This window comes from Juglans microcarpa x Juglans regia, chromosome 5S (genome assembly GCF_004785595.1).
Source record: "Juglans microcarpa x Juglans regia isolate MS1-56 chromosome 5S, Jm3101_v1.0, whole genome shotgun sequence".
Classification (NCBI taxonomy): Eukaryota; Viridiplantae; Streptophyta; class Magnoliopsida; order Fagales; family Juglandaceae; genus Juglans; species Juglans microcarpa x Juglans regia.
The window spans coordinates 20769906-20789488 of record NC_054603.1 but is presented as its reverse complement, the minus strand read 5'-3'; the positions used below and the strand labels follow the sequence as shown (position 1 = coordinate 20789488).

General features: G+C 35.4%; 1 protein-coding gene across 1 annotated transcript; it reads left to right on the top strand.

Moving 5' to 3' along the window:
• Positions 1 to 485: 485 nt before the first annotated feature.
• LOC121267402 (katanin p80 WD40 repeat-containing subunit B1 homolog KTN80.2-like) lies at positions 486 to 17658 on the top strand. The gene is given in 19 exon segments (XM_041171267.1): positions 486 to 845; positions 1446 to 1576; positions 3262 to 3379; positions 4814 to 5040; positions 5130 to 5232; positions 5773 to 5843; positions 6116 to 6152; positions 6155 to 6189; positions 6275 to 6418; positions 6512 to 6698; positions 7999 to 8514; positions 9773 to 9829; positions 9913 to 10046; positions 10834 to 10959; positions 11331 to 11405; positions 11535 to 11647; positions 15703 to 15819; positions 15929 to 15997; positions 17200 to 17658. Coding segments are annotated over 19 exon segments (2346 nt in total). The 5' UTR covers positions 486 to 820; the 3' UTR covers positions 17261 to 17658.
• Positions 17659 to 19583: the final 1925 nt, after the last annotated feature.

Below are 19583 nucleotides of genomic sequence, written 5' to 3'. Positions count from 1 at the left end.
ATTCGCGTTCATTACTCTTGTTTATTGATGTATTACTATTTTGTCTCTTTCATTGATATAAACCATTCCTCGTATGATTTTTTAAAATATAATTTAGACAATGGAAATCTTCGAAAATTCTTAAACAAATTTTGAGATGTCTTTTTTTGTGAAATTTTTATTAAAGTGGATAGAAAAAAAATTCAGAGTAATACTAATTTTATTCTAGAGTTTATAATTATAATTATGAGTAATGTTATATATAATCATAGAATACGTAAATACTGTATAATTTTTTAAAAGAGAATGAGATTTACCGATAAAAAATTAGTTTTTTTAATATAAATTTCGTTTATTTTATTTTATTTTATTTTATTTACTCTTTGCTAACAAAAATAAATATCCAAACGGATTCGGAATTCGGCCCGTAATTTGGGTTTTTCAGAACCAGGAGAAATGGAGGGGCAATTTGGTCTTTTAAAAAAAGAGCAGAGACCTGGCTCAATCATGGTCAGAATTCAAGCAAGTAGCCCTCCTACTCTCTCTCTCTCTCTATCCGACGCGTCTCAGAAAAGCAAACAAATTCAAGAGAAAAAGAGAGAAGAAAAAGCAAAAGAAAAGAGAGTTGGAATTGTTGAATCTTCTATAATCTCTCTGTACTACTATATTTTCTTTCTTCGGGACGGAGTTCATTTCCTCGGCCCCAGAACGATCTTTTTCTTCCGGCGAGGATTTCCCAGAAGTGAAGCAGTTTCCTCCGTCACTGCAAATTAATTTTTCATTTCTCGATATCCTTGTTGTAGCTTCGGACTCGGATTACTCAAGCTTGCTTCCAGGAAAAATGGTCAAGCGTGGTTATAAGCTGCGTATCCTTTCTGAGTTTTATTTTTCCCCACTAGTCTTGCTTTTATTCGCTTGCACGGATTCAATAAATTCAGGATTTGGGCTGTTTGTTTCTAATTTTACGGTTTATGGCTGTTAGTATTTGAGCTTCGTTTGGAAATTCTTAGTTGAAAATTCATTTTTTATAAAAAGTATCAACTGTACTTTTGATATTTTTCTTGGGAATATGGTTTAACAGGCATTCCATTTTTGGTTTCTTCTTTTTACTTTTGTCTAGTTAAAGGATTTCCTTAGGCTTTGTTTGGTTGCTGAGAGAGTTGAAATATGGTTCTCAATTGAACTGAACCTAGTTAAACATACTTCACGCTTTGCTGTTAAATGGGGTTTTGAATTCTCGGCCAAGCTTGAATATTTTTCAGTACTTTTTTTCTTTATTCAATGTCTTCAGCAACTAGGAGCGTTAGACTCTAGAAAAGGTTATAACCAGTATTTTTAATATATAATTTTTTTTAGTTCTATCAATAAAACAAAAAAAAGGCAATATCAATAAAACAAAAAAAAGGCAATAAGTGATGTGGTTTTTATATTGAGCCGTGTGATTTCTTGACTGAATGAAATAATAGAGGAACTTGTGGCTCATTCAGCGAGTGTGAACTGCGTGAATATTGGGAAGAAGGCGTGCCGTCTTTTTATCACTGGCGGGGATGACCACAAAGTTAATCTTTGGGCGATTGGGAAACCCAATTCCGTAATGGTTAGAGTTCAAATCTTATTCTACTGCATTATTCTTGAACTTGCCTAGGGGTGTAAGAATAACCCGGCAAACTGGTCTGGTTCCATGTTTGGGTCGGGTGGTGGTTTGTAGATTCGGTGTTTTTCCTAGTTTGGTTCAGTTCCGGTTTGCAATTTGTGGACCAAACCAAAATGAACCGAATTAATATACTGTATAGTTTTTAGAGCTTTTTTTATATACTATATTGATTATACATATTGAATTATAGCTTGAAATTTTAATCTTATTATTTATACTTGATATAAGCTTACTCATGCATGAATATTAATATTAAGGAGAGGTTTGGATAGTGAGTTGAGAAGAGATGGGTTGAGATGAAAGTTGAAAGTTGAATAAAGATTTTTTAATATTATTATTGTTTTGGGATTTGAAAAAGTTGAATTGTTTATTATATTTTGTGTGAAAAGTTGAGAAAGTTGTAACGATTAGATGAGATGAGTTGGAGAGACTTTTGTATCCAAACCGGGCCAAGTTTTTAACATATTAAGTGTATAACATATATGTGTATTGTATAGTGGTTAGTAAATTAGTTCATACCACGTAGTATTTATCAAAACTATCACCTACCAATTAGTTGTTGCGCTTGCATATCTTAATATGCAGTAACTAGTACGTATTACATAGCACTTATTAATTAGATGATTCATTCATGTACATTAGTAAATTATTTAAGTATAAATTAACTTCCATTTTTATATGCTCCTTAACTCATTAACAATTTAATATCTTGGAGAGTATCGTGACATCAACGTTATTACACATACTGAGATTAAGGAATCTAATTTATATAATGTAAAAAAGTTTGGGAAAGAAATGAGCGAAATATCGAACCAAACCAAAAAACCAGTTAATTCGGTTTCCTTGATGAACCGGTTGGTCAGGTATAAAACCAAATGGTTCAGTTTGGATCACCAGTAAACCTACTTGCCTAGTTAAATTAGGAATAGCGTATGACTGTCTCCTTTGATGCACACTGGTTCAAAGTAATGAAAAATCATACAAATTAGAATGTGATAATAATATCTAATCAAAAGATTGGATATACACGAGATCTTTGCTTGTACAATGGGAAAGTATTTGTATAAAAGAGAAATATATGTCAGTATAATTGATACACACAAAACCCACACCAATTCTTCATCCAGATTTGCTTGTACACATGTTTCCAACATATAGTCTTGTACAGTGCGATCAACAAAATAAATGCAGACTAAAGCTTGTGTAATTATATTTGGGACACAAGCACTCTTAGCATAACTCATGAGATGAAGTTCTATCCCTTAAATGGTCAATTAGAAACTACATGATAGTACGTTTATTCCTTTATTTGGATGCATTATAACTTTCTTTGTGTGTTGTCTGTGTTTGTGTTTTTTCGTCCCTCATTCCATATTGCACATTATAAGGACATATTTTTTTTCAAGTTAAGTCATCTAAATAATTGGCAAGCGGGGGTGATCAAGGCACATGCCTTGCACGTGCCCGCCTCCCTAATTTTGAAACAACGTGCATGGATTAATATGTTGAAATCACTCCCTTTTAACTGAGTTTTGAACTACCCTTCTTTTATAATTGTTTTGAACCTAGTTTGATGAGGGCCATACATTTGCTGGAACATTTCAATGAGTGTTGTTTTACATGTGCAGAGCCTGTGTGGCCATACAAGTCCAGTTAAATCAGTTGCTTTTGATTCGTCAGAAGTTTTGGTGCTTGCCGGAGCTTCTAATGGTGTGATAAAGCTCTGGGATTTGGAGGAAGTAAAGAGTAAGTCACTTCCTGGATTAGTTTCTTATTGCTTGATTAATCGAATTCTTTGATTGAAAGAACCATTACGTTGTTCTCTATATTGCAAATAACAGATTATTAGTCAGGACTTTTTTCTTGGACACCCGGTTCCAATAAAAAGTAACAGATTATATCAGCTTAGGGCTGTAAGTAATTCGGTCCGGACCAACAAAACCGACCGGACCAGACCGAATTATGGACCGGTTAGTCTCGGTCCTAAAATATGTGGACCAATGACATTCAGTCCAGTCCCATGGTCTACAAATTTTGGATTGGACCGGACCGAATTGGACCGAACCCTATATATATATATTTTTAAAAATATTTTTAATAATTTAATATATTATTTTTATATAGTAATTATATAAGTTAATGATGTAATTTTCATCTAATTTATATCATTGACCATAGAAAATATAAAATAATATATGTTATCAATTAATAATAAATCATAAATCATGTGCTAATTTATATCATTATATGTAAATAGTTAATATATCATACATTTATGCATATTCTACTATTTATACTTAATTAAAATAATTAGGTAATTGTTTTTAAATACCTAAGTTGCAAGTAAGCGTAAATAATTTATGTACAATGAAATTATTTAATATTTATTAACATTGGCTCGAGCGGGGTGCCGAGCGCGGCTCGAGCAAACACTGGGGTTTGTGTCTCGCTCGAGCCCACTGTCATGCGAGACTCGAGCGAACTCACCGTTAGAGCTTCTCGCTCGAGTGCTAGGTCGAACGACAGTCGAGTGAACTCACTGTTTCTTGATTTTTCAGTTCCAAAATCAGTCTCCATCCCAACAATTAATAATTATGCATACTAAAGAGTAAAGTCTAAGTTAGTAAGTAGTAACTATCCACATCATAAATATAATTATAATAAAATATTTTTTTAATGAGTTAGTTATATAATCTACATTAATAATTCACTTAATTTTAATCTAGTAATTTAAATAATTTTTTTTGTTAATTTATTTGAAAAAAAAATGAAAAAATAAAATAAAATAATTAGGCCAGACTGAATGGACCGATAGCTACCGGTCTGGTCCGATCCCTGTGGATGTTCGGTTCGGTCCGGTCCGGTCCGGGTTTTGGTCCATCATCGGACCGGACCGATTTACACCCCTATATAAGAAGCTGTTGTTTCTTTAATAATAATTGTTTTGGCAGAAAAAAAGGGAAGTTGACAAATGAAGTTGATACAAACTTTATATAGATGATAGATAGTATTACCTACTCAGTGGGGCTTTACCTGATAATCTTGGGGTGCTATTTGTGGTTCCAATTTACTAGTTTGGGTTAGAATCTACAGAATTTGCCACTTTGGATTGCTGCATGAATTGTAAGATTAATTTGTGATTGAACTTCTGATCTTTTTGTTATTGTTATTGAAGTGTAGTGGTTCGAACTCTTACTGGACATAGTTCCAACTGCACTGCTGTTGAATTTCATCCGTTCGGAGAGTTCTTTGCATCTGGTTCCATGGATGCCAATCTAAAGATCTGGGATATTAGAAGGAAAGGATGCATCCACACATACAAGGGTCATACTCAAGGCATTAGTACAATCAAATTCACTCCTGATGGTCGATGGGTAGTTTCTGGTGGATTTGATAATATTGTAAAGGTACTAATTGATCACACCGCTAGTGTCAGCTTGCAGCAAGTTTTTGTATAAATGTCTATAATCAGCAACTTCCTCTTACTGCTGAACAGGTGTGGGATCTAACGGCTGGAAAGCTCTTGCATGATTTTAAGTTCCATGAAGGACATATTCGATCGATAGATTTTCACCCACTTGAGTTTCTCTTAGCCACAGGTGAGCATCTGACCCAAAACTTGGTTTCAGACTTATGACTGTCTGTTAGGAAAAAAAAAATGGCTCTGCATGATCGAGAAATTCTCAAAATGGTCCACAAGTCTCTAAGGGGGTGAAAATTGTATCCTGCACTTTTTGTATTAGCCATTAGGTTTCTTTCTTTTTTGGGGGGTTTTTTTGGGGGGGGGGGGGGGGGGGGTGGGGATGGGTGGGCTATACAACAGGCACCTATGGTGGTTGATTAATTAGTTGTTTTTTTTATAGGTAAGTTGGTTAATTCTTGTTGCCTATCTTCTATTTAGTTCACTAAAAAAATTATGTCATAAACTGTAGCATACAAAACAAAACGTGCATAAACTGTGGCAAATTTGAACCTTTTAGTTGCCTATTTAACTCTGTTTGATAAATGTATGTCAGGTTACCAACATTGAAGTTATGTGTAACATATATCTGATTCATTTCCTCTAGAAATCAGTAAATTCTCACTAACTTTTTGTGTAGTCGTTAGTAAGGTGTTGTAACATACAAATCGTTTTCCAGGTTCAGCAGACAGAACTGTTAAATTTTGGGATCTGGAAACCTTTGAACTGATTGGATCTGCCAGACCTGAGGTATATAGTGTGGTGTTCTCTGATCTACTGATCAAAAAAAGATAGTGTGGTGTTCTCTGATCTGAAAGCTGCTTTATAAATTTAAGTATTGTAGAAGTTCAGTCTTCGTCTGGAAACTCAAAGACATGTACCAGGCTTCCATTTTTTTTTCCGTTCCTTATGTCAACTTTTCTCCTCCTTTGGTTTGGTTAGAGAGAACTTCATATTCCCTTAATAATAATAGATGAGGATTTAATCCTACTTTTCTAAGGAGATAAGTTACTCCTTTCCAGGCTACAGGAGTACGTGCAATTGCTTTTCATCCTGATGGAGAACTCTATTTTCCGGGGTGGAAGATAGTTTAAAGGTTTGGATTGTTCACACCCTGGAATTTTGTGAGATTGTGCCAGGATGGTACATAAACATCATATATCCATGCTTATGAATTGTAGGTTTACTCATGGGAACCTGTAATATGTCATGATGCTGTTGATATGGGATGGTCAACACTTGGTGATCTATGCATTCATGATGGAAAACTTCTGGCTTGCTCATACTATCGAAATTCTGTTGGAGTTTGGGCAGCAGATATATCGGTATCCACCATTATCTTTTCTAGTAACTTGTTCTTATTATTTCTTGTTCTGTGGATCTTGAGGTCAATTTAAAAAATATATTCTCTGTGACAGCGTATTGAGCCATATGCAGCTAATTCTATACCTGAGCAAAATGACTCTATGGAACAGAAAATTAACCTTAATTTCCCAGGAAGTCATTCTTCTGAGGACGTAGGAAGTGGTATCCGATCAGCTTCAGGTTTGCGGTGCATGTCTCCTGATTATGAAACGAAAGGGATAAAGAACATATATGTGGATTGTAAGTTGTTATTTCTGCTTTCTGATTCTTTTTTTAGAATATAAATAACAGTTTTTATAGTTTTGAAACAGCTGTTGATTCTCTAAATCATCAAATTTTTTTAATATATTTTTTGTTAATTTGTATTTTTGCACCTTTTGTAAACATGGTCTGGATCCAAGCATGTGGGACCTTTGGACTTGTCCAACATCTTACAGATATGGACTTTAGTTTTCATCACAAGCTGCTTGGCTGGCTTATTAATTTTGGTTTGGTTTCTACTTACCCCCAATTAAAATATTTATAAAGAAAAATAAAACAATAAAAAAGAAGAAAACTCATCAAATTAAATTTCTATCTTATTATGACCTCACATGAAATCATTCTTTTCAGTGTTTGGTATCACTTTTATGGCAGATATTGGAGATTGGCTTGGCTTGCCTCCTCTCAAAATTGACCTCCCTTCATATTTTTTAGTTGGAGGAAATTTACTATGATTTTTCTCTTACAATTCCACAGATTTCTAGATGCTTAGCACTATATAATGGCTGAGCGTACTTGTGGAGATGGATTAAGATTGCATGTGGCCTGGTCTAGCCAAGCATAATTAGCACAGTATAGTGTGAAAGCAAGAGTAAAGGTGGCGATTTTGAAAGAATTTAGCTTCCAGTGCCCACAAAAAGGCTTTAGCATATGTATTTTGAAGTAATGGAAATTATACTTGGTAGTAAAAAACCATAAATCTTATATTGTCGCACTTCCATTTTTTGAAGTAATGGTATATATACTTACGTAACAAAACCCATTATCCTTCTTATAGTCGCACCTCATGTCATAATGTTCCCTAAATGAATAGGTAGGTTGACCAAGGTTCAAATCCAGAAAGTAGCGACAAATTTGCCGCCTTTTGCAGCTTGTTACGTACCCTAGACCTGGATACCAACATAGTCCAGCCCATGTTAAGAGTGGGTTGGGGTTGCCTTGTAGCAAATGCGCATAAAGGCATATTCTAGCTTGTACTCAATTTGCTGAAAGTCTTGCTGGTTTTCTGATCCCAAACTAAGTCTGGGGTTGTGTAATTCAGAGATGTTCAGGTTTCTGATTATGAAGATAGATACAATTTGGTTCTGCCCAAATTAATCCAATGTGGAGGCATAGCACATGGATTGTGGTATGTGGCAGACAGGCTTTCATTGGTGTCTAATTTGACACAAGCACTAACTCATAAACTCATATTATGATCATATAGATATTGTGGTTTTATTTTCCCTATATTTTCATCCTACTTTCTCTAATGTGCTGTTTTCTCTTATTTGTAAAGCTGCTGGTGGGAAGCTTGTTACCTCACCAAGAGTTGAGTCCTTCAATTCTCCAAAAGCGGTAACCCCAAAGGAAATTAGTTGTTCGCCAACTAAGGAGGAAAGTCCTGTCGCAGGCTTGAATGCAAGATCTAATGAAAAAGTACTTGATAAGACATGCATTGTGCCTAGCATTGTAGCTAGGGACAGCACCAACAGAAGAGATGGTGTCAATTCTGGAAAAGAATTGATAACCTTTTCAAGGACAAAGCGTGGTATGTTGCTCAAACCAGCTCATGCTCGGAGGCCATCAAATAGCAAAGTTGAAGTTGAGAGGCTGCCTGAAACTGTTGAATCTGGAAATTTGAGCAATGTGTCGAGCAATTTAGATAGTGCAATAAATTCAAAATTCCAATCCAAACTTGCATCAGAAGATGGATGTAGAAAATCATGTGAGGAAGAACATTCTCATATCAAAGGTGTTGCTGAGAACCTTGAAAGAATTTTATCACCACAGAAGCCCTGTAGTCAGGAAAGCTGTAAGTTCGTATACTATAGTGCTATGTGTTTACGATGGGTTGTGACTAGTTTTTTTCATTGCTTGTAGGGTTTCATCTCCTTTTTTCAGCTATTTCTTTCTACCCTCTAATTGTCCAATGAGTGTGTCTTGGTTGGCTGTTGATCTCCATTTACACTTTAAAGCAAAGCCTTAAAACCCTACAATCTTAGGTCACCCAAAGTCTTGTACCATTCTGCTTTGTCAGACTGCATTAAGTTAAGCATAGTTGAAGTCTTACAACACCTTCAGTACAACCATCTCACTTATCTTATTTCTGATAAAAAAAAAAAAATGGTCATTTATGCATATCCTGAAACCGGCTTGTGACAGTTGCAACAATTACCTTCTGGTAGATGCATTGGTTTCTACTTAATTTGTTCTTCTGTAGTTTTTTCATCACAAACCTAATTCCTAACACTTGGGCCTTCTTTGATTTCTAAACTTTCCAAAACATTTCAAAAAAAAATTTGCAATGTGAATCCAAACATCTTTCAATCTCAAAAGCATTTTGTATTTCTGTTGTAATCTGGTCAAATGAAACATTTTCTGTTTGAACTTTTTAACTTTTCATCCAATCATTTACTTGGATTCCAGTGAAAGTCAAAAACAAAAAAAGCAAATCAATTAATATCCTGAACAAATTATTCAAACAGCCTTTCAACACTACCCAGACACTTTCACAAATCCCAATACAAAACATACTCCAAAGAATATTTATTCAAACTTTCTTATCTACCTTCTCAAAACCCAATAAAATCTCAAAATTTTTCAAAAATCATTCTCAAAGTTTCATTAACTGAACAGACTCTATTTTTTGGGGTTAAATATTAAATTGGTTCCTGTGTTTTACCTTAAAGTCAAGTTACTTCCTGTGCTTTTCAATTGTACCTTTTACTCCTTGTGATTTTACAATTGATCAAATTGATCATCTCGTCAGAATTCCATTAATAAAAGGTTAATAAACATTTCACAAACAAAAATAAACAATGATAAATCTTTTTTTAAATTTTATAAAAAAAGGGACTGCAACCCCTTGGTCCTGGTGGCAGTGGCTGTACAATTCTAGTTGAAATGCTTGCAACTATGAAGTACCTTTCCTTTTACCTCATAATGGGGTAGCTGAGTCATGGTTATTTAAGCCTCTATCAGAAGTGGCCACTAGTAATGATCTGTTTTGATCTGTAAAATAGATTTATAGTCTGTATCTTGGAATAAATAGCTTTGTTATTATGTTTCAGGCGACAAATCCCTCAGTTGCAACAAAGGGCTAAGCCCTGTTAAAATTGTCAATGCAGGTTCACCATTCTCCCAACTCTGTATTTTTTTAGAATATACAGGTGGGATAGATCTTGATTCTTTAAAAAATTACATTTGGCAGTTGCAGTTGTACAAGGAAGGACTCGCTCTCTGGTTGAGAGGTTTGAAAGAAGAGAGAGTGTCAATAGCAATGAAGAGCAAGCATCTACGGTGTCTTGTGTGATACCTGAAATGGATAAGACTCCCACCATGCTGGTAAAAAAATTTCAGATGTAGAAGAACAACTTTTCTAGACTGCAGGCAATATCTATAGTGGCATCTCTACTGCTTTTGCAGATTCTGATTTCAATATTTTACATCTTAATTAATATGGTGATCGAGAAGTCGAACTTTTGTTCCTATGAGTAAAACTTTTGAGTTAGTAATTTCAGAAGTGTGTAGTAACAAGTCATTGGACATTGTCAAAGCTAGGACTTTGCTGTTAAACTATAACCATGATTGTTTGCATTGTTGCTCAATAATAATGATTCATTGGGAAACTTCCCAGTTACAAATCAAAGTGGGTGTGATCATCATATGATTGCCATTTCTTTAAACCTTCTACATAGCATTGAGAAATAAATTTATTAGTTCTTTTAGTAGAATAACTAATATATTTAACCCCAAGGGGTTGCGTAGTGGTCCTGGGGCAAGCTTATAAATCGGACGTGCTAGGTTCAAAACTCTGCATTCATACTCTTGGGGCCGTCGGACTGGGGGAATTCCTCCTTGAATTACCCAAGGTGCACCTGCAAGAAAATCCTTGCTGAGGGCTTGTGCACTCCCAGGATCAGTGTCCTATGTCCCTAACACCCGGTGACAATAAAAATAAATAAATTTATTAGTTTTATAGAAATCTGTTCTTGTTTGCCCAATTTTTTTGCTCTGGAAACATAATGTTGTATTTACTGTTTGCCCAAATAAACTCAATAGTGATACACATTGTAACTCCTGGTTAGTTAAAGTTCAAATATTGTTTCACGTTTGTTTTTTTAACTAACAGAAAGGAGTACCTCAAACTTCTGGAAGGGACTGGACTTCCACAAATGATAGGGATGTTACCGATGATCTCATGCAAACTCATGAAGTATTCCTAAGTACCCTTCGCTCACGCTTAACAAAATTACAGGTAACCGTGGTTGATCAAAGGGAATAATTAAATTTTTCCATGACAGTTTTGTTAGTCATTACCAAGTTTACGTTGCCACCTGACATTGACAAGTTCATCTTATGAAGATAACCTCTGGAAGCCAAATATATTGACTTGCCATGGATGTATTGCAATTTTGAATGGTACATCAGTGAATCTAATTTACAATATGTAAAATGCATATTACTTATTTATTGAAAAACTTCTTACTGGTTCAAAGATTGGGAAAAGATAAAAAGGAAAAAGATACTTTACCAAATGTTGTTCAAGGAACATATTACATGTAGATCCCTTTCTAAAGTTGTTTTACACTGGAAGTCATGTACATCATTCATAATGGGAGCTCACAGGTGGTGCGACATTTTTGGGAGCGGAATGATATCAAAGGTGCCATTGGTGCGCTAAGGAAGCTGCCGGATCATTCTGTGGGTATCTATTAGAAGACTTCTGCTGCTTATAATTATTAAAATTTTTTCCTAACGGTTCAAACTAGTAATGAGTGCTTTTTTGTAAACATATTTTGTTGACTAAATATTCATTTGATGCTGGTGCAGGTGCAAGCAGATGTGGCCAGTGTTCTTATGGAGAAAATGGAGATTCTTACCTTAGATCTGTTTTCTTGCTTGCTTCCTGTGCTTTTGGGTTTGCTTGATAGCAAGGTAGAAAGGTAATTTTTTAATGCATGAGATGATTGGAAAATTCATAATGCTTGGGCTGGAGGATGTTTATGCTGCGATTTTTTTGATGACACGGAATCTCACCATGGCAGGGTCCTTTGGACCCGCCATAGGGAGTAAAGCCCAGATACACAGTCCCACTCACCAGAACTGCGTATCAGGCAATCCAGGGGAATAGCATTGGTAAAAGCATGCTTAAAGCACACTTTTGTAATTAAAAAAAAAAAAATTATAAAAATCAGTTCAATACCTAGAAAATTATGTAAACAAAATATTCATAAGTATGTAGATGATATTGAAGATCATTTATCATATCATGGCTCCACTTCTTGTTGTGTGTGATATATATGGTGCCATTTAATTGATCATGTTAGCATAGAAGTCGATACCTACAATTCTTGATCTTTTTTGGTCATGGCCTTTTTGGTATATTTTGATTTAAGCATGTACTTCTGCAATGCCCCATAGCTGGAGGTCCAGGGATTTAGTTCCTGTTACCTAAATCATCTCCCAACAAAACAATATATATACTCCAAGGATCATAATGAAAACATTTCTACAACTCGCCAAAGCTCTTTTATAAAAAAAAAAATATACATCCACAAAACTAACATCAACAAAGTTCCAAAATACCAAACTCCACAAGGTCTAATAAATCGACAAGGTTCCAACGAAATAAATCAACAATTCCATAAAGTCTCAATAAAATATCATCCCAATAAACCAAATCTACAGAATAAGAATCCAATCTACTGAATAAAATCCTCCAATGATCATAGTACCCTTGGGTACTAAATCCACTATCCTTAGCTAATCCTTCCCATGCTTCCTATTCTCGATTCCTGGTTGAACCATCAAAATCATTTGAAAATAGTGAATGTAATTGGGTGAGTTATTAATAACTTAGTAAGTAGTAAACATGTACTAGTATGTAAACATGAACTAGTACAGTATGCATAACAAAATATACAAAATCCTTTGGCATAAATATAACTGAACAACATCATAACAGAACGTATTCCATGTTTAAACCCCGTGATAGGGTTGTGCAAACCTTGGCGGCAACCGAGTAGAAACAGAATGTGAAATTTTTCCCTTGTTATTCTCGGAGTCCTGAGTGTGCATACAGGAAAGACCACGCAGAAAATCACTTTGTTTTCAAAGTGGGTGCACTAGAAATAGAGATGTTGGTACCAACATTATAACAGAAGCCACAGTTTTACACCCGTGATAAGGTCGGGACAAAAGCAGAAACAAAAAGTCATGCCAGAGATTTTTAGATATAGCATCATATCATAGCAGAGTACTGAATAGAAACAAATAATTTTCATATAATCATGTACAGAATTTCATATTTTCATAATCACTCTTTTTATACAACTAGGAACAAAATGCTAAAAATTGCTTATGTCTACACTTGTCATGACAAAATATTTTTTTCTCTTATACAGATATCATGAGTAATGCAGATAAAATGACCGAGATTGTTTTCAAGTTTTTCATAACAAAACAAAATGCATGTTTTCATAAAATCAATCTCAGTCCATTCTTTTTATGCAAAGTCTAGCATATGAGCACTGCTTACTCAGACTCTAGCAGTGTATTGTCTAGGTCTTGAGCTCGAACTCTAGTAATATCAACACCTAAACCATAAAATATTCACCGACATATTAACAACCTACACAAACACAAAACCAATCCAACTAACAGCAATTACCCAATTCTAATGATAGATTAACGCCAGCCCATAATTAGTAATTAATTCATCACACACCCGTCAAGCAAAACAACCACATTTTTAAGCCAACCAGCTCACTCCTGACATGTCAAATAACCCAACAGCCGTAATTAGTTCGTCACACTCCCTGTCAAGCAGAATAACCACATTTTCCAGCAAATCAAAAAGCCCAAACAGCTACACATAACAGCCCAAACAGCCACATACGTCAACTCAAACAGCCATACATGTCAACCCAAGCAGCCACTTATCAACCCAAACAACCACATATCAACCCAAACAGCCAACAACTCAAACCACACAGCCGCACACATCAAGTCTCCTCTGCCCACAACACCACAAACTCTAGACTTCCGACATGTCAAACAACAACCCAACAAGAAACAACACCACTTATAGATTCTATCATTCAAACATAATTCCTTAAAATTCCAGCAACCACTAATCATTCATATCACACATGTAACAATGCAAAAATGTGCCTAATACTTTGAATATTGTACCTAATCTCGTGCGGTGGCCCTTGGAATTAGAGCGAAATGACACTGTCTAGGGTGTTGGAGACGTCCTATGATACCGAGCAACAACGTCAAAACAATTTCTTACAGTGGTTAACACAATGCAGTGGGGACTAAAATCTAGCAACCCTTTAGATGCATTACCTTGGCGGTACTTCGAACAAAGGCTATGCAATGCCACTAACTCCATTGGTCACAATGGCGGCACTAACAGAGAGGACAAATCTTGGGTTTAGAGAGAATGAGAACGAATGAAAGAGAATATATGAGAGAGAGAGACTTAATGGTGTGGTTGTACGATGGTGTTCGGCGGCTAGACTCGCTACGACACAAATCAAGTGACTGAAAAACCCACTGAAACAGAGCAATAGAAGAGAGATAGAGAGGGAGAGTGAGAGATGCAGATCAATGGAGAAGAGACAAAGATGGAGGGACCACCGTAGCTTACTGGCGTGGTGAGGACAACTGGCGACGACTCTTGACAACAGTGATGCACGACGGGAGAATGGAGGTAATGATCTGCAAGAGGGAAAATTTATGAGGAAATGGCGCATGGGGAGATAGAAAACACAGAGACCGTGAGATGGGTGGAGGAAAAGCTTACCACGTTGAGCTCAGACGGTGGGACTCGTTGGCAACTAGGGCCTTAGGAGCAGAGGCGGCGGCGAGCAGTCCGAAACCTAACTGAACGTAGGAATGAGTGGAAGATGATTGCACAATGGCTGTTGAAATGAGAGACGATCGTAGTGGAAGGAGGAAGTGAGAGTGGCGGAAGAAAAAGAAAAAGTGAAGGGGAGGAAAAGAGAAACCGTCGGGGAGAGGGGTAGAAAAAGAGGGAGAGAGGATGACATACAAATAAAACGACATTGTCCTTCCTCAGGGGTTGGGCTTCTTCATGGGCCTGGGTGTTACGACTTCAATTTGATTATGGCTATCAAATATCATACATGTGTATATTTAGTAAAGGAAAAGAGAATTATAAAAAATGTTTTATGTAAATTTTATGTAATTACTTGATTACTTGATTTATTTATTTTTTTTGCCTAATACTCTAATAAATTGAGTTAGTAGGCCAAAGATATTTTTCGTCTTTCTTTGTAAACCTGTTTTTAATGTATTTTTTGGTTTTTTTGTTATTATATATCATCTTTAAAATATTTGCTATAATTCAATCAAACATGCGTGTGCGCTTTGCATTTAGGTATTAGACGGTGCTTGTGCTTGTGTTCCTAGTGCTCTCACCAATACAGATCCCAAGCCCATCCTTGATCACTAGAGCTATAAATATTTGATTTTACATCTGAATTCTCATATGGTTTATAATAAGTATAATTAAGCTCTCATGATTGGCAAGCCTAGATTCTATAGTATACTCGTCTAGAGTCTAGATAGTAGCGCCTTGACCTTTTTTGGTTTTTTTTGTTGTGGGGGGGGGGGGGGGTGGTGAGGGGAATTCAATCTCAGGAAAAAGAAGAGTTGATGAAGATACCCAACCATTTTCACAATCATCTTTTAAAACCATGGTATTTTAGTAAAATGATGATACTTTTATAAGGTGTTTTACAAAAATGCCCCTCATTTAAAGCATGATTGTGAAAAGGGTTGTGTAAAGAGTTGTAGGTTTATCATTTTCCTTTTAGGAATGTGAATATCACTGAAAAGGGTGTCAAATGATTTTTGGTGCTGTTTAAATTTACCATATTTGCTACAATGAGGAGGTAGTACTTTACCTGAATCTCATTGTGGTTACAGATAAAATAGACATATTCTTATGCTGCCACTGTTACAGGCATGCAAATGTGTCATTGGAGATGCTATTGAAGCTTGTAGCAGTGTTCGGCTCGGTGATATACTCAACCGTTTCAGCACCTCCCAGTGTTGGTGTTGATCTTCAGGCAGAGCAAAGGTTTCATTTTTTCACAATAATATGCAAATTTTGATTTTACTTTCTTGGGTGGGTATGGTTGAGTGAGATTTATTTGGTGCAATGAACTTCATCTGAAATTTATGCACAGGCTATCCTGCTGCAACCAGTGTTTTATCCAGCTGCAAAAGATCCAGAAAATTCTCCCGGTGCTTGTAAGGTAAGCATGTGATCTTGAGTTTCACACTAGAAAGTATTCAATTGGAATAGTGTATGCAAAGTTTCCATATAGGCTTGGAACGTTGATGTGTGTGTGTGTGTGTAAGTAATGCACTTTTATTAAAAGCACAGAGGGGCGCAACTATAGTACTCAGGAAGGATACAAAAGGATAACAAAAAGGACACAAGTGTTTGAAATCTAGAAAACTAGGGAGTTTGAGCCGTTATGAGTAGCTATTCAAACATAAAGGGTACTGAATACAGTGACTTTTAACATTATTGTCTTCTCATGGTCTTGAAATATCACATTCTACATAGGGTTTAGAATGTTCTCTTTTGAATGTCTTATGCAATAGTATCCCCCAAAACGAAGGAAAGGGAGTGGAAAAATAGGTTGCATTGTTGACAAGAAAAGTTCAGGTCAGTGGAATCTTTATGCACAAAACCCCGATTCGGGTAGTCATTTATTTGGTACTTCCCAAGGCGCAGGAACAGCCATTCTAACCCTTCTCGTGGATTTTATCCACAAACACAAAGTTTATGGCTAACCGATATTGTTCATCATCAGTTATCTGGGTTAAACTTGGAGATGGAAGTCTTCTTTCATTTCTCGACAGTGAAGTAAGACTAAGCTCATGAGCTTATTTTCCTAGGTCGGAACAAGTTGATAGGATTCCCTTTTTTCGCCCCCATGTCGCCACACCCGCCCGCGGGGGTGGGGTAGGGGTTGCATGGGGACGTAAAAAAGGAAGATTGTAGGTATTTGAATTGGAGGGGTTTGAGAAACCTGGCCATTTGAATCATCCTGATCCCTGAATGGCTGAAACCCAAGTACTGTGCTTTATCTTGGAGGAAGAAAAGTTTAGCAATTTCAAGTAAATTAATATTTGGAGACCAAGAGCTAAATCCTTGGCCTTCATCAATATGACATTCATGAAGACCTCTCCCTAGGTTGCGGGTGTGTGCGCACTTGTGCGGCCAAACCACAAATCCTTGGCTCTTTTGCATGCATGTCTACTTTTTTTTTTTTTTTGCCAGATTCATTGTAGCATGCTGAACCTTCAATGGTCCTTTGTGAGTCTTGCGACATCATTGCTTAATTTTGATAAGTAGAATGCTCTTTCTTGTGTGCAGTCCGATTGACTTTCAATGCAAATTTAGTAATTGATGCATCAATAATCTTTCTCTTGGTTTTTAATGCAGGAAGGGCGGATTGCTGGCAAAATCTGCTCGGGAATTGAATCTAGTTCTTCAAGAATCATGACCAATGCTGCCAAGCCAACAAATTTCTGCAGGCGAGAAAGGGCAGCGGGGACCACTTATTGAACAGTACATTTCATACATTGAGTTATAAGGCTATCATATCGAGCAATTTTCTTCTAATCTCTGGGCCTTTGTCATTGTCCCCGGCTTTTGTCAGTAAAGAGCGCTATATTTGGAAGCAACATCTTTCAATGCTAGTGTAAGAGCAAGAAGACTGCAGCAATTATTCCAAACTTGGTCTTCTGGCAACATAATCCCCAAATTTTGATTCTTTTGTGTGGAAATATCAATTCTCTCTTTGGTTCAATTGTAAGTAATGATTTGCCTGTTTATAATTCATATGTATACTGCATTTGTAATGAATTCAATGAAAGTATATATAAAAATATGTTTTCTTCACTGCTGCAGTTATTAACACTAATTCAGTTCTTTATGACAATGAAGAATCTTGTATTGGTTTGGGACAAGGAGGTGAAGACCAGCTTTTTTGGGTGGATGTTCAGTGCTTTGTATTTCTATAATGTCTTTGTCACTTATTATGATAACAATCCTTATCTTCGGACGAGTATTTGGTGGAGAAGGGCTCCTTCAAGAGTTCCGTATTTTGAATAGATGAGTTCCTTTGGAAGGATTCTTACTATTTTTTTTTTTTTTTTTTATTGGAGGAGGGAGGTTTCGAACTCCATACCTCTATTTTAGAAGTTGAGGGTTATGTCAATCAGATCACATGCTTTTGGCAAAAAGGATTCTTACCATTGTATTTATGGAAGATGTAGATTGTGATGATTGATTGGTATTTGCATTTGCGAGGGCTAATGTGTTGTGGAGTGACTTCATATGGTTTGGTGGGACAACTTTCATGATTTCGTTGTATTTAAATTTTTAATTCCAGTTTTTTTAACGATTTTTTATTACTTAGAAAAATATTCAAATCAAATAAGGAAGTAATTACTATATTATTTTGAAAAATGATTTACACAACATTTTTCTCTTTGTATTTTTGGGAGGGAGGGGCCACTGCTGTAGAAATTTATCTTCGTATTTCATTGAGTCGCCTCATCATTTCATTTTATTTTATGAGAAATATTTTAGCCACAAATGAATTACATAAAAGTAAATTTACAAGCTAATGTGGCTTGATATAGTACGTCAGATTGTAAAGTTACTTTTAATGTAAAGTAGATCTAACGGATCACGTAAACCCATGTCAGTTTGTGAGTTTATTTTTGTATAATATTTTTGTGTATGTAATAGTACTCTTATTTTATTAGGGTGAGGCTACTATGCCGCCCCATTTTGACCGCTGGGCATCCTGCCCAGCGTAAAATCTTTTTTTTTTTTTTTCTTTTCACATTTTTTAACATATTTAAATATATTTAAAAAATAAAAAAAATACACCAATACACTTAAAATCACTTCCTTAATCACTAAGTAAAAAAAAAAAAAAAAATTTGACCAGCGGTCAAATGAAGGTGTTAAGTTGGGGAGGCAAAGTAGACTTCCTCATTTTATTAACCTATCCCCAACCTTTCACACACTAAAAAAACTTCTATTATTATAGTACTACAGTAAACCCGGTTGATATATTAACATTTAAGGTCTCGTTTGGTTACGCAGTTTATATGAGATTAGATGAGATATTTTGTTGAAAGTTGAATAAAATATTGTTATAATATGAGATGAGATAGTTCGATTTTGTTAAAAGTTGTAATAATTATATGAGATGAGATAAGATAGTTTGATAGCTGGCTTGGATTCAGAGATAAGATGAGATGATTTTAAATGAAAGATGAAAGTTGAAAAAAATATTGTTAGAATATTATTTTTTAATACTATTATTGTTTTGAAATTTGAAAAAGTTGAATTGTTTATTATATTTTGTATGTAAATTTAGAAAAGTTATAATAATGAGATGAAATACTTTCTGAATCCAAACTTGTGTAACCAAATCAGCCCTAAAATAAAGAGTCTTGAAGATGAGAGGTTTGCTACTATTTATGACTACTAATTTAATGAGAGAAAAAATAAAATCTTATAATGATTATTGATTTCCTATTACTTGTCTATTTGACTTTACCATCACTTAATTCTTATATCATTTTATTATTACTTTTACAATAAAGAAAAAAAAATTGTTTAACTTTTTTGTTTTTTTTGAAAGGAAACTTGTATTATTCATCAAAGCATATTAGATCAATGACAACATATTAGATCCTCTGTGTCCACAATTCCATCTGGGATAAGTAAAGCATTTTAAGCTAAAGCATGAGCTGCTTTGTTAGTGGCTCGTCCCACATAATAGATTGACCACTTTGCATAGTTTC